Raw genomic sequence first — 24,806 nt, forward strand, 5'->3', positions numbered from 1 at the left:
GACTGGTACAAAGAAAGGGCAAAGAGGAAAAGAAACCTAAACACGTAGAATACCTCTAACTTCAAAATAGCATGACCTTAAATATTCTGCTGTGCATTCAGAGATCTGACTCCAAAGAATTATTTTAGCTGAAAAAAGATCTTGTAACATTCTATACATAAGACTTTCAGTAACTTGTATGTTTAATCTTGGGAGCAAAACCAGACCTGTGCTGAACACAAGGAAGTTCCTGAAGTAACTTTGAGTTATCTTTCAAGCTAGCCAATTTAACACAGTTTATAATGGGAGTCCCAAACAGCCATGTCCTAAGTCAGAATGATTTCAGGCAGTTAAAGAGGCAACTAAGTAAAGATTGCAGAATTCCTTTTTGCATACAAACTGCCTGGATGGCCACTGACCCATAGGCCAGCCCTCAGCAGAACAGCAGACTGCCAAAGATGGCAATACACCAACTTAAGACTGAAATAGGATTGAGATTTTTAAATTGCTTAATCTCTTCCTCAAAAAACTGCATTTCATGCCCTGTGTCTTCAAGCTAGATATAACATTCATTTGCTACATATAGCTGTTATTAATCTTAATTTCTTATTTTCAATAAGGGAACACAAGGGAAAAATGGGTGTACTTTACATGTTTATAACAGGTTGAAGAGAACTTCCAAAGCTTCAGAATTACAAAATCTGTTCCTGCAATAGTTTCTACACATAGACAGCTTGAAGTGCTCAAGAAATGCTGATCTCTGACAGGTTGTAAGTAGCCACACAGGTCAGACAGGGCCAGGGCTGTCATCTACACCTAATCTAGGACTCAGCCATTAGACAGACATTCAAATGCATTCAACAAGCTCATATTTGCTAACTTGCAAACTCAATTTCACCATAAGATACTCACATCCCATGTTGTCTTATTACCATACACTGTAGTTATTATAATGTTATTATAATCTAGTATATCACTATACATATTATAATTATATATTATTATATATAATATATATTATAAATAATTATAACTATATAATTATAATTCATATCACTATTAGCTGCTGCTAAAATAATTATATTAAGAAAAATACAACCTCATATAAATAATTTGCCTAACTTTCACATACCAGAGGTGACTTATCAACCAGTGCAAAAAGCATACCCCAAAACATTAAGCCAGCTGAATATTTTTAATAAGCCTAAAGACTTTGTATTTACCTTTCTTCTGTACAGGACACACATCCTAAGGTACAAAGATGAATTCAGCCCAGCCTCTGCCCCAAAGTATATCCATCTTGTCAATCAATATGCATATTTTACATCAGGACATGAAGTGCACTATTAAATAAGAAAGCACAGGAACATATTGTCAGGGCTTGCACAGCTTAAAAGCTCCCTGGAGAGAGACTCCTAGGTTGGCAGGGCCTTTGTGGTCCACAGCTCAGCATAACAGAATTTCAGAGAGGGCACAGGGTAAAACAGAGTCCAGGTCCAAAGACACCTCCAGGGTCTGGAGGCAGATCTGGGGCTAAACTGAGCAAGAGCCTGCCATAGCAGAGACACACCCTAAGACCACCACTCCATTCAAGAGGCCTCAGGACTGAGCTTAAATAGAGATCCCAGCCTGGGGTTGGAGAAAGGAGGCCCCAGGTGAGGGAGATGAAGGCCATTAAGGCTTTTTAGAGCCCTCAGGACCATAACATCTATTACCCCTTTGTAAGACAGAGAATTTTGTGTGTAATTGAGTTGAGTGAGAGTATGTATGGTCAGATAGTGCTCCTTGTGCGTATTAGAGTGATAACATTGTGTTAAGTGTGGATGAAGAAGACCTTTATGACTAATATATAGTGATTAGATACAAAGCCCCCTCTCTAGAAAGACTTTGGCTAGACAGAATGGTTTTTTGTTTTACAGTGTATCATGAGATCTTTAAAAACAAAAATCAATTAGCATTCCAGGATTCTAACTGATCCTAAGGGTACTTAATCAGTAGTCCCTTTAAGAAAACAAACTTTATTCCTGTGTTCTCTGATCAAGTGCTGTGATCTACTAGGAGGTATGTTTAGCTAGGGAAGCCTACAAGAAGGAAAACAGCTTCATTTTTTGTCCATGGGTGTCTTTTGATAGAAGCCAGAGAAAGTAGAAGGTAGGGTGGGGAGCTAAGATGGGGCAGAAATACCTTTTAATTTTATAAAAGGCTTCTACAGGGCAGCAGCAAGTTTCCTTATTTGTTTGTTTTTTTAAATCAAGGTGGCTGGAACTTTACAGATAGTGTTCAGGGCACAGCAGAGAGGCTGAACTTCTGGAGACTCTGGTGAAATTGCTGCAAGGTTGGCTCCTGGCTGGTGACACAAGTGTTCCTGTGTGCTCCCAGCATAGCAGTGCTGTTGGAATCCAGAAGCAATCTGCAGGAAAAAGACATCAAATCCTTAGCATGTTCAGCATGATGGGGGGGAGGTGATACTGTCGCTCCTCTGGCAGCAGAGAGAGTTGTTCCTCCCAACAGTGCCAGGAACAACTTGGAGGGTAACAGTACAGGACAGTCTTCTGCTGCTCTTCCCTGTGGGATAAATAATTCTCATTAATTATTGCATGAATGCATTTACAAGGCTAACATGTGACTGCAAACTTCATTCTCTCCAAGAGAAAGAACTATCAGATTTAACAAGGGAAAAGGTGCTTAAGTTCTGAGATTGTATGTCCCTGTTTTCTATTTCTTTATGAAAGAACTAGATATTTCACTAGCAAAATGCTGCATCAACTTGAAAATTCTCTCCTCTGTCCAATTCAGCATGAGGGCCTTCCACAGAAAATACTCATCTATATTGGTGTCATGGGAAATGAGTGCATGACTGAAAATTGCATTCAGCAGGTGTCTGATTGTTAACTTACTGGTGTCAAAAGCTGACATGAAACTGAGATTGGCAATACAGGGTAAATGTATGTCATTGTGGAGAACGGACATGCAGTATTTGAAAACTTTTCTTTCTCATTATGCTGTAAAAAGGCCAACTCTCAAATGCTGTCATCTCACACTTGAAGTCCTCTGACCCTTTTGCTTCTCCCCACCACCACTTGCAAGGCCTGCCAATTTTCGAATGGGGCTTCAGAGCGAAGAACAGTCTGCCTAGGCCTTTACAGTATTTTTAGGAACTAAGGAGAGGCTAAAGAAATATTATAAACAAAAAACATTGAGTGAATTGTTTGCAGGAGAGCTGAGCAGGTAGTGGTATCGCTCTCCAACTGTGGCTTAGGAAATCAAAAATTTCTGAGGATGTTTTGGCCATTGTTGGAATCTTCTGTGGACAACCACCAGCAGCAGCAGGAGGATATGGGATCCAGTCTTTGCAGCACAAGCTGGGTTATTGCCTGAGATCACCAGTTCCTGATTTTCATGAGAGGTGCTAATGTTAAGGAAGAGGTGACAGACCTTGGTAGAGATTTCAGCAGGCACCTTAGGTTGGGTTTTGTCCCCACAGGGGACACATGGGAACAGGAAAGCAAGAAGGAAGCAGGAACTGGTCTATGACATCAGTGCGGTGGGCAGGAGAGATCTGCAGTGACCGTAGACGGATCTGTGGGACCCCGTGAGAAGGAAGGCTAGCGAAGAAGGCGTCCAGAAAGAGCCATTAGCTGTCAGGGCCGCAGGACTATGTGGGTTTCCCAGGGTGCTGGCTGATGTCAGGGGTGCAGGGTGGATTGTCAGGGGTGCAGGACGGGTTTCCCAGGATGCCGGTTGATGTCAGGGATTGAGGATGGTTGCCCGGGATGACGGCAGATGGCAGATCCGCCCTGTGGGCGGCTCGGGGCGGCTCCCGGCCCTGCCGGCCCCGCCCGGCGGCCGCAGTAGCAGGAAGCGGCGGAGCGCGGCTGGGCAGCGGTGGCGATCGCCGTGTCCCGGGGAGGGGTCGGCGGCGACGCCCGGGAAGCGCCCCGAGGGGGAAGAGGCCGGGTCAGCGGGACCGGGAGGGCTCCTGGTCATTGCCGTGTCGGGAGCGCCGGGTGCCGCCTCCGCGGCGGCCTGACATGAGCTCATCGGCGGCGGCGGCGGCAGCATGGCCTGTGCCCGGAGGGACGGGGAGGCGGACGGCGAGCCCGACCGCTCCCTGCGGCACATGCTGCGGGCGATAGCGGAGGAGAGGAGCCGCGCCGGCCTCCGGCACGACATCAGCGGCCTCGGTGAGTCGGGCGGGGCGGGCGGGGAGCGGCGCCGGGAGCCCCCTGAGGGAGCGGCAGCCCCGGCCCGGCCCCGCGCCCGGCTCGCTGTCAACAACACCTGTTGTGTTCCGGGGATGGGGTGGGCCCTCCTGCCTTTCCGAGCCTCTCGGGCTCATCCCCTGCTCCATTGTCTGAAATGCCCTTGGAGAAAAATGGTCAGGCGGCACCGCGCACATCAGACCATACCGTATTTTTTAAGTGAAACTACGTGTCGTGTGTTTTGGGATGGAAACAGAACCGGTTTTTGGTGCCTCTTGCCAGTGCTCGCTCTTGTGCGGCTCTCAGACGCTCTCTAGAGATTCTGAGCCTGACACCTCCCTTCTCTGTTTAAATGACTTCACGCCGCTTGCCATGGTCTAGTAAGCACAGGATGTTGTGGCTCTAGCTGGTCAGTTAATTTTCTAAACCGTGAAGGATTTCTTAAGCTTTCTGTCTTGTTTATTTTCATCTCGGGTGATGCAGATTTCACATGGCACATCTTTTTTTAGCTTTTGGCAAAGCTTATGCACTGTAAAACAAGTTTCAGGTTGAAATTCAGTCAACTTTAGGCAACAGAATGGCATGGCATCTCCTTAACCAGAATTGTTCATGTCAGGAAACTCTTCTGGCCAGGCTAATGAATAGGAATTACTGATTTTTATATGCAGCAGTAGAGATCATGGAAATTGTTCTTTAAGTCCAAAATTTCTGTCTATCTTATTCTAAGCTTTTGTATAGCCAGGACTGGACTTATGTTCTAAGGGGGTGAATATCCAGAAGTTTTTGCAGGGGTAGTGATTCAAATGATGAAAAGTGATGTACAGCACTTGTTTCTTCCATGGTGCCTTTATTAATGACTCCTCCCTCTTCAGCTCCTTTATAAATAAGGCCCCAAAAGCCTCATCCACTTTTAAGTCTTTGTTAAAAGCTCAGGATAAGTTATTACTCACATTTTACAGGCTGTGAGGTTTGGATTGACATGGGGGATCTCTGGTTCTCCGCCTTTATTCATCACTTTGTCTGCCAGTGCTTGCTGTGGTCTCCCTGGGAAGGAATGGGCTCTCTTAGTCTTTCCTTTTGCTTTGCCGCAGAGTGAAATCTTGTATGAGCAAAGTGAAATGGTTCTTGTTTGGAATAGCCTGGGTTGTTCTGGAGTATGCTGGGCTCTGGGCCCACAGCAGATGTAAAGGATTTTTCTCAAGTTCAGAAGTTGTGTAAGTAGTCACAGTCCTGTCTGGGTTCAGGTGGTCAGCACAGAGATTTTTTCTGCCTTTTGTGCCTGGATGGCACATCACCTATGGGGCTTCAGGACCTGCACACCCACAGCTGGTTTTATATTCATGGTGGGGTTTTTTGTGGTGGCCATATCCTTTTGAGCTTTATCAGCAGGTGAAACCTGTTGTTTTCCAGTTCTCTTCAAATCAGCTGAAAAAGACTCCCAACAGAGGCTTTCCCCTGAGTGCTGCTAATCCCTCAACAATAAAATGGGACTCACTGGGTCATAACATAGCCATCCTCTCTCCTTTTGTGTATTTCCTAAAAATGAGCCCAAGGAGGAGGAAATTGCTATTTTTGCTGATATGAGGTTTGGTGAGAGGAATTGCTTGTTTCAAGAATGTCACATAAGCAATTGGACAGACTTTGCTCAAAAGTGCAAATCCCCTTGTGTGGTGGGATTTTCTGTAATGTCCTGTTTGTGTAATGTACAAAATGTAGCACTTCAAAATAATGACTCATGTCGTTATTTACCAAGCTGTGAAGGGTGATGTCTCTCCAAGAATTGTTGGCTGGATGTTTGTGTCATTCCAGTTGGACAGTACTGCTCTGGTGTTGTCAACTAAGGTCCATCTGAAGTGCTGTTGGTTGCAACATTTCTCTGGCAAAACGTTTCTCCTCCTGAGGGAAGGACAGAGGTGCTGTCTGTCTCCTCAGCCAGGCTGCATGTAAGGCTCTGAAGTTGCCTTTTGGCCAAAGCCCTGAGCTGAGGAATGTTTTGTTTTTGGTGGTTCCTGATACTACTGTGTAACGTTTTCAGATACTTCATTTCCTTGTCCTTCTGTCTTTCAGTGATAATTTGCCCTGCTTTTAGAGTAGTAGAGTGGGTTTGGATGGAGTGTGACTTTATTCATACTGGATCGTAGAATGACAAAGAGAAAATAAACAGGTAGATCCAAACAAGCTCTTGAACTGTGGCTAGTCCATAATGGAGATGTGTCATGGTTGAAAAATGGAGAAGTCATAGAGATCCTGAAAAGGTGATTGCCCTGTGGAGTGCAGCACATGGGGCTTTAACAAGCAGCTGAAATCTGAGGTGTGTAACAGGAACCTGTTCCAGGTGCCCGCAGAGAGGCCCAGTGATCTTACCCATCGTGAAGTTTCTTGTGCTTTCTTTCCTGGTGGTCCTGGGGTTGTTCTGGGACTTGAACAACTGTTGAGGAGAGGAGGGTGTACTTGGCATGGGGGCAACAGAAGCAGGAATGTTCATCCTCAAAGCCAGAGGATTGCCTGGACTTGTTTGTGCAGCAGTGCACAAACCTCAGGGCTCATCATGTGAGAAAAGACTGTAGCATGATTCATGGACCACATTGCCTTGATGAATAAGACCTGGAAAGAATTCTTTAGCCTTCCTGAGAGAAGGGGAGGTGAGGTGGCACACAGTAAATGCTGGTCCCTGTGATGGAAACACAGTGTGGGTTAAGGCATGAAAAACAGGGGAAGAAATTTTTTGGAAAACAAAAGAGATTAAAATGAAAAATTAAAAGGAGAATTAATTTGGGTTTGAAAGTACTAGATTCAGGCCTTACCTTCTTCATAGTGTAGTAACTTTTAATTAAATTATAATATTCAAGAAGGATATATTTGCATCTGTAACTTTGAAGAAAGTGTATCCACAGAGTAGGTGGAAGTGTCTGCAGAGAATTTACTGCAGCACAGAACTGGTTTGACAAGAGTCACTTTCCAGCAGACAGAAAACATTCTCCATTCATGGTTCTTCTTGGAGTTAGTTCAGGGAGTTGTGGAGTCAAAGGTGAGAAACTACAAAAGCTGCAAAGCTTTTTATTCTTTTTATCTGTCAATAACAAGGAGGTATGAAAACCACGTCTGTCCTAACAAAAACTTGAGGGATGTATACAACCAAATTCACCAGCTATGGCTAATGTGGCCTGTAATGAGTTTGTTTAATTTAGAGCGATTTTATTTCAGCTTTAAAATATGTATTTTATTACTTTTACCTTATTTACACAATTTCTTTTGCCCTATTTATAAAGGGTTTTGCAACTAATGAATATGAAATGTTCACTAAAAGATGTGTAGTCAAATACTGAAGAGAAAATTAAGATACTAATGCAAGAAACTTACAAATAATAACATAAAAATGTGTTTATAGAGTAGCTTCCTAATCAGTCAAAACCAAAAATACTCCCCCCCACAACATTCCAGCCAGGAGGAATCTGTATTTCTTTTCAGGAAAAGTTCTAGAAAGCACAAATACAATGCAAGATCAGAACAGATAATTTAAATCAGAGTTAAAGTAGATACTTTGAAGTCAGAGTGATTTAACCAGTTTACCCTCAGGTAAATACCCTGGGGTATTGAACCTCAGATTTGTAGCTGGATAAAGATGAACAAATAGTGAAGAAATTGTAGTGATTTGATGAAAGATGATTTTAATTTTTTTTTTTTAACCTGGCACTGAAAAATGTCTAGAAGACATTTCTGCAATCAAATACTTGTATTTGATTTGATGTATAGTTCAGCAGTTGGATAGGGTGGTGTGGGAGAAACCACAGGTGGAGAAAACTCTTAAATCCAGTGGCTTAGTCCAGGATATGGGAATGTGTTTCTGCTTGGGTTTTGTGTCCTGGGATCCCATCCTGTCACTTCTACAGTCAAGTGTGGGAGTGTCCCTGTAGGATCAGGCTGTGGATAACGGCAACCTGGGGTGATACTGCAGGGCTGTAGCCTTCCAGGGTTAATACGTTTTTCTGTGAGGGTTTTGTTTTGCTCTTTTTTTTTTTTTTTTTTGTTTGTCTTTTGAAGGTGATTCATTTAAAATTCTGTTTTAATTGTTCCTTATTTCATTGCTGTTCCTTGTTCATACTGATGTCACTAATGGCCTGTCATTACTCACTGGTACATTCAGGGATTTGTCATGTGGCTATTGAAGGTTAGCTTCTGTCTGGAGTGTGACAGATATTCCATGCCACATCAATAATATAACAGACTCTCTTTTATTACAACTTTAACATCTTTTTTTAACAGTTGGGTTTTTAGTTCTTTCATTTTAATAAAGATGAAACCCTATGGGATTTTTCATGTCTTGCTTGGGAGTGTATATGCTCAAATTATCAGACTGGAGATGCTGAAGTAAAGAGGCAAGATTTTTTTAAACCTAGGAAAAAACTCACCACCAACAACCCAAAAAATATCTCCACAAAATACCTTCCAGAACATTGTTTCCCTACCAAAATGATCAGTTAAGTCTCTAAGGCATGGCATACTGCTGTTCATTTTTGGATGCTAGGAGAAGTTGCTGGATCCCCCCCCCCCCCCTTTTTATTTTTTTGTAATTAGTCTTCCTGCAGGCAGAATTATGAATCCATAAGCCTGATAATGGGAACAGTCAGGGTATTTGAGAGCACGCATCTCTTATTGAGGTTATACTGTAGCTCTAGTAACCTTAGCTGCTTAGTTTTGTTGTTCTAATAGTGTGCTCTAAATCTTTAGTAGGGTACTAAGTGGCAAAGCCATTTGGAAGTCTGAGTTCTCTCTTGGAATTTAAGATGGATGGGAGGTTTGTCTTAGAGATTAGAACACATCTGACCTGTAAGGTTCAGGATGGATCTTTCAAAGATTTAACATTCTATCTGTTTGGATCATTTCCAAGGAATGAAAACAGGAATTTCCTGAAGAATGAAGTGTGTTGATCTCCCCTCTTAACTGTTCAGGGTGCTGATCAATAGATAAAGCTCAGAGGATGCAGACTTATCAATAGCTGAAATACACAGTGTCTTTATGTCCAGCTGCACTTCTGGAAAACCAAAACCCTGCAGTTAAATAGTTAGTAATGATTGTTGCATCTGCTTATAAACTTATATACTTACTTGTAAACTGGCTCAGTAGGATTTGGGAGGAGCTCACTGATGTTTTAAGTATTATCGGGAAGAGAACGATAAAGTAGAAAGAGAAAGTCTGCACAAAATCAATTCATGGTGTCAGGAGCCCACTGAGTAGTCTTCAAAAGTATGTGAAACAAGCTGGTTTTGGTCTGTCTGTAGCCCCTTGGGTTAAACAGAGTGAATTTTAGGGATTTGATTGCCTTTCTTTATGCAGGAAATAAAATGCAATCAGGATACAGAAACAGCAGATCATGTTGCTGTTGCTGTGGAGTTGTGGTCACCTGTGCACACTGCAGCAGAGGTTCTGTTGGCTGAAGTTAATCAGATGCACCAACAGTCCTAAGTAATTTTTTCCCCTGATTTCTTATTGTTTAAGGCACGAATTATATGTGTAAAGATTTATAAAGATGATAAAGATTTATATTTCTGCAATTTCAAGGCTTTAAAACTGAAGTTTTTGTCGTTTCAGTTTACCTGGTCTGGTATAGATAGTGTGAAGAAATTGAACCCTGGAAACAGTGATATCCTTTATCTTCCTACTCTGGGGGTTCCCTAGATGTTTTTCCTTAGGGACCACAAGTTAAATCCCTTTAGCTGAATGTATTATTTTGCAGTCAGGTAATGTGTTGTGATGTGAAGAGCAGTTCATTTTGGAGCCATATCTGTCCTGCCACAGCAGTGAGGAAACAACTACTGGTGCTGGTATTGAGGCTGCTTTTGGTGTTTCAGAATATTTTTTGAATAATTTTCTTTCTTATGTCAGAAAGCAGAGCAGACGGCAGGTCATCATCAGTCCTTCACATTTGAAGCATTCTGGATTGTTTCCAGGTACAACAGTGTGCTGGATGTGCAGGAGTGCATTTGGGGTGACCTAATCCGTTGAACTTTGTTGTGTTTCCCTCTGGAAAATGACAGCATTGGGCTTTTTTGTCCCTCCTTTTTAGGCAAGATGTGCTCAGTGAGTCAGGCTGAGACTGCCCTTGGTTTTCCTGTTTGCGTTGAAAATCTTTATGGCTCAATAGTGACCCAGCTCTTCATAAGCTCCCATGCAAAGGCCCCATGTCAGGAATTGCACTGTCACTACCAGAGTGATTTCAAGTGTCAGGAATATTGCGTTAGGTGTTGCTCCCATTTTATCAATCTGTTGGTACTGCATCGTGTTGGGTCTTCTGTAGGAAAATGAGTGAACAGTTAGGTGGGGTTTCCTTTAAGCACATGGAGTTGGAAGATAGATTACTTCCGATTATCTGTGTCTGGAAATAACAGTTTTAGCTCCAAATTCTGTTTGCATGTCTAGCTGCCAAGCTTGGCTAAAAGGCAGAAGTGCATTGGGAGTTCTTGGTCCCGCCTTGCAGGGCTTTATGTGATCAGCAGGAGCTTGAGAAATGGATTAAGATGCCAGTGAAGCTTGAGCTGTCATTGCATTATGAAGAGCTTGATTTAATTGCCTGGAGATGCTGAAACACCATCAAGATGAGGGAAGTGTTTTGAAATGGATTTATAACATTCTTCTAAGAGCTGCGAAGGATTTAATTGGAAATTTATTCCTCTGCATTGTTGGAGAGCAGATGCAGGAGATCATGAATGTCTACCAGTGTTACATTTCCAATAAGGGATATGTTTACATACCTGCCTTGAAGGACCCTGAGAGGTGGGTTTCAAATTTCCATAAAACTCAGTGCTCTGTAATAATATACAAGACGTTCAGTATGAGTGAAATAATCAGGAGATCAGATTGAGGAGATGAATTTATTGCCTCTTGGGGGGACACTCCTGCTTGGTGGCTGCCTGATCTCATCCTTTCAGAAGGAAAACAGCAAGTTCATGACAGTACTACTTGGAGATAAAGCTCTGTAAACCCAGGTGTCTTTCTGAATAATGATGACCCAGCTTTTTATATACTTCATAGGATTGTCAAAGTACCTTGTTTGTTTGTTTGTTTCTAATGAGTAGTTTAATTCTGCCTAAATAATGAAGGTCTGAACAGATGACTCATTTTTTTCTTAACAAGGGTGACTAAACTCTACTCAAAGCATCGTTTGAATTGTTAGTAGCCCATGTTTTATGTGATTAAAGGATAACTGATTTTATCCTCTTCAATCTTTGAAATTAAAAGTATAGATTACATTATGCTGAGTTCTTTGCTCTGTCTCTTCAGATTCATTCTGGATTGTTCTTCATAAGTGATTTTTCTTTTCTTTCAGTTAACAAAGGAACAAAGATTTAAAGGCTTGCATTAGGTGCTTTAAAAATATTATAGGACCAGAATAATTCTTACGATTTTTTACTGTCTTCTATCCAACAACTGTCAGAATAACTCATTTAGTGATAGATATCTAAGTAGTCATATGTGTGTATATTTAGTATGATGCATTAATCCTGTGACACAACAGAAGTATTTCTGAATGGAAGAATGATACTTTTGCATTTGTTCTACACTTGAGTGCATTTAGTTGCTCCTAGAAGCCAGTAGGGAAAATGTGGTTGTGACTCTCAAATGGAAAAGTGTAAAGGGAGGCAAGGTGTAAGATCTCAAGTATGCTGTCTGTCTCTTTTACAATTTTGCTGTCTTGAATTAATTTCTAAAGTAACATTTCTGGATGTCTCCATGATAGAGACTAAAAATTTAGACTTTCTGTGTTGAAGCTCGCTCTAATGTTTTGCTCTGAGACTGCTGTAGCTGGTGCCAGCAGTGTCAGAGCTGCACTCAGAGCAGCCTAGTGTGCTGTTCCTGGAAGCAGTGCTGTCCTCTGTTCCTTCCTGTGACATGGCCTGGAGCACCACCTGGCCTGTAAATAACAGAAATTCTGCTTTATTAACAAAAAACGTAAACACATGGTTGTCTGTGATTTTTTTTTGTAGCAAAACTTGAGTTCTGAGTTCCTTTCCAATTTGAATCATTTTGCCAGAAATGAAGAAAACTCCAGGTTCGACTTTTTCACCCTATGTTGTTCTGAATGGGGCAAAAGGGGGAAATCAGGTGTAGATATGTCCTTCCTCTGTCTCCTTTTCTGGTAAGAAACTTTTTTAGGGAATCACAAATGTCTCATCAGCAAAATGCTGTGAAGAATGCAGCAAGTGAAAATATAAGCTTATATTACATAGGTTATTGGTTGGAGACAGAAGCAACATGAACTCACCGAGGGTCCTCAACAAACAGTGTGTTTTATTATTTGGAACCTTGGGAGTTTGAATTCCACAGGCTTAGACAAGTGATTGGTCTGGGTTTTAACACCACCCAACTCTTTGACCAGTGATATGTGTGCACTTAGAATCAAATGGGATTGGCTGTGGTCCTTTGTATGTGTTCAAATCCATCCTATCATCACTCACCCAAGGGACTTGTTTATCAGACTAGGAGAGCCAGATTGGGTTTCTTATTATGGCCAGATTTATCTTTCAAGCTACAGACCAGCTGTACTGTGGCATGCTTACCTTGTACTTGCTTATCACTGTCTATGAAACCTGAGGTTGAGGACATTCCCTAGAATTTACAGAAAACAAAAGGATGGGGGACATTTGGGTTACTGTGCTTGTATCTAAAGTCTTGGTGTGTCTCTTCAAATTCAGTATCTATGCTTCAGTGCTTTAATGACTGATTAGAAGAATATTAAGATTTATATTTTTTACTTCTAAGCTGTAGTTGCAACATCAAAAGGCAGTAAACTGTGTAATTGAAATCTCAGGGGAGGATGTTTGTAAGCCCAGTGGTGGGCAAAGGCAGTAAAAGACATTGTCTTGCGGTGTTTGTGCTGAGAATTTTCTAAGGAAGACCTTTCTTTTTCAGCTCACATGTTCTCACTTGAGACCTTGTAACTGTCATGAGATAGAAGAAGCGATTTCTCAGTAGATAAAGGTTGTGACTGGTTACTTATAAACCATTTTTTGTAACTCTTTTTAGCCTGGAGAGTGTGCCTGTTGAGGGCGATATGGTGGATGGGAGAGACCCAGAGAGGGAAGGAGGGTGAAAGAAGCAGAGCTGAAGAAACAAGCAATAGTCATGTTGCAAGTTGGAGGCAAAATCTTCACTTAAGTCCAGTATTCTGTTCCCTTGGCCAGGTTACTGTGATAACTGATAAATAATTACTATAACACCCCTGTACAAACCTTCCAGGTCTGTAGGGATCTGTAGCTGTGCAAGTCTCCCCTTTGGAGGAGAAAGTGGAACAGTGATGCTTGTTACCAATAGAAAGGGATGGCATGTTTTCAGAAGCTGAAATATTAATGGAAGACTAAACCTCTGTTTATGAAATAGAACAGCAACTTTGCAGTAGTTGTTTTCCCTTAAGGAGTAGGATGCTGGCTTTAGGGCAGTTTTTCGGGTTCTATCTGACTGAAGTTAGTATGTCATGTCTGTTAATAAAATTCCTTTCCCTCTCTCTCCCTGTCCATCTTCCTCTCCTCTCCTCGCCCCCAATAATGATCATTTCCACAGAGAGCCAGGCTTTTTCTTGTTTCCAGTTATTTGGTTGTGGACTAAATTAAATTCTTGTGCCTTTCTTGGGACTGTCAAGAAACTATCCCTTTCCTCACATGTATGAGGTGCCTGCAGCATGAAAACCTGGGGTGCTGATGAGGGGATCGATGGTCTCCAACCCTGCACTGTCTGCAGGATAGCCTGGGCATGCTACCTTGACAATTTCATGGTTTCACAGTAAAGTGATCAGCTCTTAGAAGGAAACATTTTTCTTCCATGCACGACTGTTGATTTGTTTAAAGAGAGTGGCCTGCATTTTCCATAAGAGGAGATTTCACTGAGATGTAGGTGAGTAGCCAGGTATTTCACATTTATTTCTAGCTAAACAGCTGTATTTGTTGTCTTAGAAACCTGCATTAACAGTAATGTCAATGCTAAAGGGAGTGCTTCCCAATTAGCTGAAATAGCTAGGTGCTGGCAATGACACTCAGTTTGTTGGACACTCCAACCCTGAACAACCCAAAGTGTGATTTTTATAGGGCTTTTTCTTTTTCTTTTTCTTTTTCTTTTTCTTTTTCCTTTTCTTTTTCTTTTTCTTTTTCTTTTTCTTTTTCTTTTTCTTTTTCTTTTTCTTTTTCTTTTTCTTTTTCTTTTTCTTTTTCTTTTTCTTTTTCTTTTTCTTTTTCTTTTTCTTTTTCTTTTTCTTTTTCTTTTTCTTTTTCTTTTTCTTTTTCTTTTTCTTTTTCTTTTTCTTTTTCTTTTTCTTTTTCTTTTTCAGATACATCCTTCTTTAGACTGGTTGTCTTATGTGTGCATGTCAGGTTGGACACCCAGCTGAGAGATGGCAATGTCAAACAGGTTTTTTTTTAAATCTTGGCTGCAAGATGGGTGAAAGTGTTGGTTGTCAGCTTCTAAAAGTGAGTGGGTTTGTGGTGTAGAAGGTAAGTGAGAATTATGGCTTCCACTGTAAAGTTGCCAAGTGCTCAGTCAGAAAGATGCTGCCGATGTTTCTAACCAGAAAAGAAACTGAATTTGGAAAATAGCAGCCTGTGGTAGTAAGTATGGGCAGGAAATAACTCTGCTTCTCTGCAAACTGCTGTTGTGATAGCTACTCCTTCCTTCTGCCTTGACAGCAAGTTGCCAACTAGCAGCCTGGGCAACGATAAGGTACTGTGGGAGGTACATACATGAAATTATCAGTAATAACCACAGTCTTGGTAGTTTTGTAAGGCTGGAATACTTCTAAAATACAATTTGCTGGTTTTACCAGATCTACCACAGTAGTCTCTCAGACAGGGTTTTGACAGTGGTGTTTATTAAGTGTGAAATAGGAACCTTAGATGTCATGAATTTACAGAAGTAGCAGTCTTTGATAGGAGGGATTCCTTTGGCAGAGAATAAAAATAGCATGTATTTTATCAGTGAAAACACACATTTGTACTGTTACAGACACGTTTCTGCACTCCAGCAGTGCCAGCATGCTTTGTAAGTTGCCAAGTGGCCTTTCCAGATTGGATCTAGATCTTGGAAAGCTTGGGACTGTTGCTGGGTAATCGTGGAAGCAGCATAGAAAACATTGTAACCTCTTTTCCCCTCTTTCACAGGATTTTAAGTGTCTGCATCCAGTGAGGTTGCCTCTGTTGAAGGAGAATGTTTACACCTGCACTAAATCCCCAGTTAAGGCATCTCTGAAACATAGCAGCTTTTCTGCAGTAGTTTCTTATGAAAGGCATAACAAGGTGACTCCTCTGGTGCTTCCCTAATGAGTAAATTAAATCTGTGGAAGTGATGCTGCAGTCCTTTGGGGAATTGCACATGATTTAGTTTGGGTGCTGTTTCCAGGGAACTGAACTATCACATGCTTTGAGAGGCTGAAGTACAGCAAAGTAGCTGACAACTGTTGGATGAAAATGGATTTATTATTTCTGTGCACTGCAGTTTGGTAGCAGGTAACAGAACCCTTTCAATTGTGTTGACTCTTGCTAGAATTCAAAGTAAATTTCCAGACGCCTGTAAAATTTAAAACTTAATTTAATTAAAACTTTATTTGGTGTTTCATACTGACCTGTCATATTTGATGATTTCTCTCTAAATTTATCTTCCAGGGTTACTCTTGTTGGAAAATATTTCTCATGTTATTATGGTCCCATCTGAATTCTAGTTTTTCAAAGTGGAAATCTGTTGATGGTGCACAGTAGTTTATTCTTTTAAATTATGTGAGCTTTGATTCAATATTGAATGTTAACTGAAATGATGGTTTTCTCAGCATATGATGTAATAGTAAAGAAGAGACCTGCAGGAAGATGTGTGAACTTTAGGAATACATTTTACAATTTCTTTTTCTAGAGGAGATTGTTTTTGTCTTCTCAACGATGATGCTATAAAGCAATTCTCTGCTGTGAAAGAAGTGCAGATAAAAATGGAAATGGAGAATTGAAACAAATGTGGATGAAAGAAACTAATCTCTCTCCCACCTTCTACTTCTGACTGTGTTACTTCTAAGTAACATAGAAACCATCCCAAGGAGAATAAAGGAGAAAACTGCAATGCCCAGAGTTCAAAGAGTGAGACTTCTTGATGCTTTTGTGCAAGTGAGCACTTCTTTTCCTTCAATATTTTCACTACCTTCATGAAATGAAATAACAAATAAGCAATACTGGGGTTTTTTTCCAGGATGTGAAGAATCAAAGGGTCCAATTTGAGGAAGCTCTGAAACCCCAGCCAAACTTTGTGGCCAGTGCTTAACCTCAGTCATGTTCAGCTATACCTTTCTCTGTCACTTTTAGTGGACTTTCAAAATACTACACAAAAATTTGTGTGTCCCTTGCATTTTGGTGGCCAGCATCAAATGCATTCCAGTACTGTAATATATGATGCTGCATGGCTGTTGTGTAAACTTTAGCATGAGAACTTTACCTGTTCTCTTCATGTGTCTTGAACTTAAATAATGTATGTATGTTGTGCCGGATTTCCGCAAGGTCATTCTGTGCTCCTCTGCATGAGAGAAAGCAAACTTTTTACTATTACATTATAAATGTAATCAAAGTGGCAGGTTATATGTGAACCTCAGAACATGGAATTATAAGTGTTCCAGAAACTGAAGTTTTCTGAAGTGAAAAAGTGAAACTACTTTTGCCCACAAGTAGTTTAGTGAGCAATTGAGGACGTAAATAAGATATGTTATTGATATCTAAAATTGTGAGATCAGTACTGGGCAGAAAATATTAGTTTAATAAGAAAATAGGAAGAGAAAAATCCCAAAATGAAAATAAAACCCCAAAGCTGAAAAAGAATGCTTGTTAACTCTAGCAATTGAACTGTAGTGTACCTTCTCTCATTAAGTAACAGCTCTTTGTGGGAGATGTGCTACTGGCCTTCAGCTGTTTTCTTTATAAGGAGGTGCTCAATTCACCATAGAAAAGGCAATTTGGTCATTAATAGAACATCTTTGTGCTGTGTATTGTTCTCCTTTCGTTGTGCAGTGCAGAAGTGCCTAAAGCCACACTCAGGTTTACTTCTGTGAATCCCTTCTCTCTTGGGTGAAATTCAGTAAAACAGAAAATAGCAGAAAAGAATTGTTTGGATTCAGAAATGGCTGTGCAAATTTTAGGAGCAAGGGAGGCAAATGAGAAATTTGTCTGTTGGTTGATTGCTCTTCAGTGTCATGGGTATTCCTCAGGTGAGTGGAATTGTTTCCCTTGCTGATGCAGTGGGTTCTTATAAATTTAATATTGGAAAATGAAAGCATATAAAATATGAGTTTTCCTGTCTATTGTTGATAAAGATGCATTGAAAGTGAAGAGCTCTGGAATAGATTTTCTTAATGCAAACCTGTGCAGTTTCACACCTGGTTGTGTTTGAAGTGTTCCCTGTAGGAGCTCTAATGTACCCTCCTCTAGGCCTGGTAATGTGTCCACTTGTGCACAAGTACGTTTGAAATCTGCATTGTTGTTCTGCCTGTGCATAAGGGTTCTTCCTTTTATTTGTGCTATAGCTCTGCAAGGACATGTGAAGAGCAGGGAAGAAGAGGAAATAGTTTTGTGGAAAGGCAAGTTTGTGCCCCAAAACTTATTGCGTTAGAAACTCTGTCCCTGGGTTTGACTGATTAGCAAACAACATATTCATAGAGCAAGCTGTAATTGTTCCTGTTTTCAGTGTAGTCAAAAGAGGATTTAGAAGCTGTGAGGGAAGGGATTGAAATCCTTGTTTTGCCACAGAAGGTTTCCATGGCATTTGCTCATCTTTAATATTGTAGACCTGAAAAGGTTCAGAGAAGGGCAGTAGAGGTGCTATGGGAATGATTTTTGTACAGGGGATACTTATGTAGTGGGGTAGGACTTGTCAGCCTGGAAAAAGGATGCTTCAGGTTCTGGGTGCCACAAGATACTTGTGAAGTAGATGGTGTGAATGCAGTGTGTAGGCAGTAATTGCTCACTGTGCCTTTCTGTGATTAAAACCATTGTTTAAAGTTGGAAATTGGTAGGAAAGAAAACCCCCAAGCTCCTAAAAAACTCACAAACCAAACAAAACCACCTCCTGTATGGTAAAAGCTGTGGGATTCATGGTCACAAACAATTGTAGGTTGTGAATGTCTAGGTGTGTCCAAAGAGATGATGAACAGGTGACTAAAATGGCCATCCAGCAGGAGCTGCATGTTCACTGGTCTCTGGCACAGAAACACTGGGGGCTGTGAGGATACTGAGGAGAAAGGAATACACTCCTGTATCATCCCCTGCTCCTCCCTGTCTGTCTTCAGGGCTGGCTGTCCAAGGCACAGTGCTGGGGTAGACAACCTTTGGGTTTGACTCACTGTTCTTACATGATGTTTTTGTATCCCTTGGAATTAAAAGGAAAGTGTTCTTCAAGGGATTTCCTCATCAGGAATGCCCTGTAGTAGTGTTTCACTATGAAGTGTAATACAGAGATAATTAGAAATATTTATTCTTTAATTTTGTACTGTGCAGTTTTTGATTATCTGAATTTAGCTACTTTGTGGTATTTCTATGCTGATCTTTTAGTAACTCTGTGGAGTTACTGGATATATAACTTTGATCATTAAACCCAATGTAAAACATTGTGCTGCAGAATAATACCCCAGCGTTAATCCAAATAAGCTCTTATTAGACAAGAAAAATAAGCTCTTTATGTCACTGTTTAATTAACCAAGGCAGATCAAAGTGCTGGCAGGGAGATGGTTTAGGAAAAGGTTAAACTGCAGTTCGTTGGTGTCCTTTCAGGACACTCTAAGTGGTAGTTCCATACTTAGATTGATAATCAGTGTCTAAATAGGTCCTTGGTATCTTTCCTATGTTTCCATGGATGCTCGTAGGCTCATCTCTGCTTACACTACTTTAGAGTCATAATCTACGGATCTGAGAGCATATTTGACAAAGAATAGCTTAAAGCATGTTTCTCATTAAGTACAAATGAAATATTTGGAAGGTTTATTTATTAAACTGATCTGTCTCTGTGACAGGATGATGATAGTGTGTTATTCTTACAGATGGAATAGTCAGGCAGGGCTGCTAAGTGACTTACTCAAACCAAAAGAGTTGGTGATGGGGCAAATAACCCTCTTCTGGTGTTTTTTTGACTTGAATTTTCATACCTTCTGTAATTTGTGAATGCTTCTTTATGAATTCAGTGTCTAAATATGTGAAAGAGCTCCTTCAAAGTGGGCAGATACAATGGTTAGAGCTGTCTGACTCTGCTCTCACTGATTAATCTCCTTCTGATTAGACTCTGATGATTTAGAATGCAGAAGTGTTGTGCCTCACACTCCTTGTGCCACCCACCCCCTCCCCAAACTCCTCTTTGTTGTTGAGGAAGTAATAAAACTTTTGGGCCCTAAAATAAATGTCGAAAAAGATCCTTCAGGTGATGAGTTATTAAGCCCTACTTTCTGTGCTTTGCCCTCTACTTTGTGTTCTCCAGCTGGGGAGGTTTGCAAGGTCAGAAACCTCTTTTTGGCTGCTTTTTTCTTCCTTAAGGCCTTTCCTAGGTGAGCTAGAGCCATCTCTTACACCTTTTTTTTATCCCAAAGTACTGTATTTTGTTTTGAAAACCAGCTGAGACCTCCCCTTTCCTAAAGTTTTCCTGCAAGCTGGAGAACTGTTAATTGTGTTTGAAGATTCTCTTCACCCTGAGCCCTCCTCTCCCCATTCCAAAAGTCTATGAATACTACTGGGGCCAAGTTAAGTCCTTAAATACATGAGACATGCATTAAGTGTTTGTAACTTTGACTGGCTGGGCTGTGTGTGCTCTTAGGGTCAGCAGTAATGACCAGTACCTAAAAGGATTGCATGGTATTATATTCATTAATCTAGCTGTGGTCTGGGTGGATGCATACATAAGAGGCAGTTTCTGTCAGGAGAGGGAGAGGTTAAGACAGTAGGAGCTGCAGGAAAAGGTAGGGAAATGGATTTTAGGTTTCAGAGATTGGTGTAGGATAGCAAGACCAATTTCTTTGAGTTTGGTAAAAGCTTGATTTAAATGGAAAAAGAAAAGTAATTCAAGATACCACCAGATGGATGAGATACAGGAAATACTTCTCTAGTGAAAAATTTTTAAATGGGATAATTATGGTAACCTCTCAAAAAACATGCTTTAAAAGTCAGGAAAATATAGCCAGGATGTAGTTACACATGCTAAGAGCTATGTGTAATTAGGTAGCTGGTCTATATGGACTTTTACACAAAATCAGCAGGTGGTGGAATAAATGCACTGCCACTTTTTTTGTGTGAAGTTGGGGCTTTTTACAAAAGTCTGCAAAGAGATCAGTCCTTTGTCTCTATTGGATAGATCATTACAGATACTGTTAATAAACCAGAAATAACTGACATATTGAGAGTCTAAAGGTCTGCTCTGTTCTGCTGTCCTCAGTTAAATGAGAGCAGCTTTGTGGAGGAACCTTGCTCTGATCTCTGGGCACTGGCTGTGTCTGCACTCTTCCTCTTACTTGCCAGGGACTAATTAGAAAGTAGAAAATCCCAAAAAGGTATTATAGAAATACCATAATTATGTTTATTACAAAGTCTGGGCACATGTGTTAGATTGGCACCAACTATCCTTGCCTTTAATTATTTGATTTTGATAGTTCAATTCTACAGCCAAACTTCTTGTTAATCAGGGCGAATTTATACAAACCCTACGTGCAGTGCTTGAGTACAGGAAGGCAACCAGGGGTAGGGACTCTGGTGTTCCTCTGCATCCTTCCTGTGGCTGTTTTGGGAAGGGTGTGCTGGTTTTGCATTAATTGACATTTGGTGAGGAGGGAAGAAGCCACCCACAGAAATTATTTTTCTGAGAGAAGCTGCTAAGAGCTTCCTCTGTGCTTAGCAAAAACCAATAGCTGGCTAGCTCTGAAAATTGACATCCTATTAAACCATTTAGAAGGTAAGTCTGCCTCTGGGAGATTCACATCTTAAAGATGCCAAGCCCAGGAAATCTCTCTCTTGCTTTTGGCTATGAAGAGGTAATTGGACACTGGTTGGACCAGCCCCCCTCTGCCATGGCCTGGTGGTGGCGAGAGACCAGCCATGCAGCCAGAGCGGCCACCACCGTTCTGGCCAGGCCCCCTGAGATCTTGGCACAGCCCCAGCACAGCCTGAAATCCATCACCGTGACTGCTTCAGCCACTGCCCAGCAGAAACCATCATGACCATCCGCAGGCCTGGGTGAGGTGTTAACTCTTTCAGTGCACAGATGAGACCTGCAGACCTTGATCCTCTCTCGAGTGAGAGAAAAGGACAGAGTGAAGACATGTAGAGGATAACATGAAGACACCAAGGTCAGTAAAGAAGGAGTCAAGTCCCAGATAGAAGTAGAATGAGGAGGTGCCTTAGTATTGGGCTGGAAGTTCTTTTGGTAAGGCCATGGAGATGGACTGTGATACACAAGAATATTCCCTTTAATTCATGAAAGACTATGGGGGGATGGAGTATTCAAACTGTGGATGTGACCAGAGGCATCCATAATAAAGCAAAGCAGATGTTGAAGTAGCTGTGGTCCCATGAGAAGCTTGAACAGAGACAGAGATGAGGGTGATGAAGACCCTTTTGCCCTCAGGGGAAAGAAGAAGACCTCTGTTCCTAGAGATGAAGATGATCTCAGAGATAGATGGAAAGAACCTTTGCTTTTTTAGCAGCTCATCCTTAAAATAATACCCCATAAGTTGACATGGCCCATGAACTCAGCTGTGGGAAGGCTGTGAAAGATGGGAGAAACTTCAGGATTGCAGATTTTCTGGGCAGCTGCTATTCATGGAAATTAAAAAGCCACGAGAGAACTGTTTCTTGTGGAGAAGTCTCCATGGCATGGCCAGAGAAATTCCTCTCCCTACAAGAACTGATGAAAGACTATTGTAGATGTGATAACTGATTGAAAATCCCAGGTTTTGTCTCTATATTGTCAGTTGGGAAGGAAAAGTTGGGCGGGGGAGGAGAAGTGTTCAGGTTTTATTCTGATTCTTATTATTCTTTAATTCTGTTCATAAAGTTTTCTTTATACCTTTTAAGTTTTGAGCCTGCTTTGCCTTCCTCCTAATTCATATCTCATGGCAGCAAATGAGTAATAATTCTAGTAGGTGCATTGGTGATTTTAGCCAGCGCTAAACCTATTATGTTATTTGGAGCAGTGGCCAGGATACTCAAATTGGCAAATCTAAACCACTGCACTTAAATTCATGTTTCCACCCAGTTTGAACTAAAATTGCCACAAAGGGGATTGGAGGCAAGGAGTTTGTGTGGCTGTTGAACTGTTGGGGAACAGAGCCTTGGCAGTTTCCCTGTAGGAGTTGCAGTGGAGTCTCTTGTCGTACATGGGTGGCCAGGCTGGTTGTTGCAATGTCCCAGTCACTTCCAAGGGCTTTTCCAAAGGCGTATAGCAAGAGCCATCAATGTCTGTGTAGCAGACAGGATTTGCTGGGGGATGGCAGCAAAGGGAAATTTGTGTGGTAAAATGCTGTATGACCCTGCATGAAAGGGGAAAGTTATGCTGCTTGACCAAATCTCTCATCAGGTTTGTTTTCTGCACCTGTGGGATAGTGCCAGTGGCATGAAGGTAGAGGTGGACATCACCAGTGTCTGACACAGGGAAAGCGATGACACCTACCAGGTCCATGCTTGTGGCTGGCAAGGAAGGACAAGATTATGGGCATTTGGGCTCCTGGGTTCTTTGGTTCAGTCCTATGGATACTGTGCTTTGTAAAGTGGAGCTCAGTTTTTCCCCATGCCCTGTGCCAGAGATGCTGAGCAGAGTTCCTTGGTTTTGCCTCTGTTTGCTGGCACTTATGGGGATCTTATTGTCTGTGAGGTTTGTCTTCCCCAAGTGGATGAGGTTGGAAGTGACCCAGGGGTTCAGAAGGCATTGGGGTTGTTCTGGTGGGAGATGTGTGTGCTTGGGAGCCTTTGCAGAGGCCCAGGAAGCAGAGGCTTCTGCAAGAAGAGGCCATATAGAAGGGGCCAGCTAGTGACCTTGGGGTTCTGTGCCTGGACCCTGAGGCCATGGCAGTGGCCAGTGTCACTTGCATGGGAAGCCCATGTGGAAGCAGCCTTTCCCAAAAGCCTTTGCTCCATGGCACATTGTCACTGGGGCTGGTGAAGATGAAGAGAACTCTCCAGAGGTACAGACCTCTCCTGGGGTATTCATTCCCTCAGAAAGAAACAGCCCCAGGGATGGGAGAAATGCCTTATGAAGAGCCTATTTAGTGTTGCTTTGGTCCAGATTTATTGTATCTCAGAATTTAATAATCTAAGTTTACCTTCCCTATGCTGTATAACTGATAAAAGACATTTATCAGCCCAAAGTCTGGCCAGAGAAATATTTTCAGTCATGACACTGGAGGGAAGGTGCTGAAGGATGTGCTGAAGGCAGGGCAGTACTTTTCCAGGTGCCTCTTGAGAAGCAGCTGGGAGAAGCAAGTGGTGGGACCAAGCCCAACCTGGATTTGAAGGGGAGGTACCTGTAAAAATGAGTCTTGAGAAGATCTGATCCTTCTGGTGGCAATTCACCCCTGTCACATTGAACAGCACTTTCTGGGGCATCCCCTGGGGTTCACAGTGCTACCAAGGGGCAGCTTTGGGTAGCACACTGAGCCCTGGCTGAGAGGCAGTGGGAGTGGAGAACTGGCTGCTGGAGGAGGAAAGGAATCAGGGAACAGCAAAGAGCAGCAGCCAGGAGCTGTTCCAGTGAGCTCAGGGGGGTTTCTGTGACTCTTTTGGAGTTTTTTCCAGGTCACTGTGATGTTTCCCCCATCAGAGTCTCTGCCAGGTGCTGGGAGGAGCCAGTGATGGAGCCAGAAAAAGCTGTCAGTGGCATCATATGGCACCGTGTCATTCCTGGCTGGTGAGGCAGAGTACTGGCCCATCTGTGGTGGCAGGGGTGGGGGCTGGATCTGAAATGAGGTTCAGTTCCTGGCCAGTGGAGCTTTGGGAGGCTGGACAGACCTGGCAGGACTTCTTGTCTCAGGAAGAAGGGATGGGGGGAGGTGGAGGTTGCATGCATGTTGAAAATCACTTGAAGGCTGAAGAAAAGACAATTGGTACCTGTTTTTGTCAACAGGGTTTCTTATTTTTCAGTCAGTCTGGGTTTTTTTCTGCTGCTGAGTAGAGCAGCATCAGAAACCCTTTAGGTTCTTCATTTTCTGCCTCTCTGTAGTAGTATTTTAGTGGGCTGCTTCAGTCTCTGAAGCTGTAGAGAAAAGAGGGAAACAGCTTATTTTCCCAGGCTCAAGCGGAGGAAGGGAGGCTGAATGCTTCCTCAGTTTAGCTAGAAGGGGGAGAGCTGCTTCCATTCTAGTTATCTCCAGACTATTTGATTGCATCCCCCCAGAAAGGTTGGTGAGATGGCACAGGCACTATGAGACTTCCTGAATTTGTAACTGCACAGCTGGGGAGCCCAGTGCAGGTATGGATTTCCTTGAAATCAGTCCTTGCCTCCTTGCAGACAGGTTCTACACCCTTTTATGGATTTCTTGGCTCATCTCCAGCAGTTTTCTGAATAAACATATAAGCTAGAGATCTCAAGTCTTTCTGACTAGGATAATACTGAGTCTTCATTGTCTTAGATAATAGATGTGTACGTGGCACA

At 42.0% G+C, this 24,806-nt stretch overlaps 1 protein-coding gene and 1 long non-coding RNA gene across 4 annotated transcripts in view; one reads left to right on the forward strand and one right to left on the reverse strand.

The window, feature by feature from the left end:
• The first annotated feature begins 1,717 nt into the window (after positions 1 to 1,717).
• The window catches only part of KIAA0930 (KIAA0930 ortholog), a 76,437-nt gene continuing 53,348 nt past the window's right edge, over positions 1,718 to 24,806 (forward strand). For 2 of the 3 annotated variants that reach the window (XM_086885385.1, XM_086885386.1), the window contains exon 1: positions 3,811 to 4,163. In XM_086885385.1, coding sequence (XP_086741511.1) covers positions 4,040 to 4,163 — 124 coding nt within the window. In that variant the 5' untranslated portion in view covers positions 3,811 to 4,039. Of the gene's footprint in view, positions 2,041 to 3,810; positions 4,164 to 24,806 lie in introns of those variants that run through there. The other variant, XM_086885387.1, reaches the window with a different exon arrangement.
• On the reverse strand, positions 2,212 to 3,454 carry LOC147653790 (uncharacterized). The gene is made up of 2 exons (XR_015285776.1): positions 3,415 to 3,454; positions 2,212 to 2,389 (listed from the first exon to the last, which is right to left on the reverse strand). It is a non-coding gene; the product is annotated as an uncharacterized LOC147653790 (long non-coding RNA).

This window comes from Cyanistes caeruleus, chromosome 4 (genome assembly GCF_971803275.1).
Source record: "Cyanistes caeruleus chromosome 4, bCyaCae1.hap1.1, whole genome shotgun sequence".
NCBI lineage: Eukaryota > Metazoa > Chordata > Aves > Passeriformes > Paridae > Cyanistes > Cyanistes caeruleus.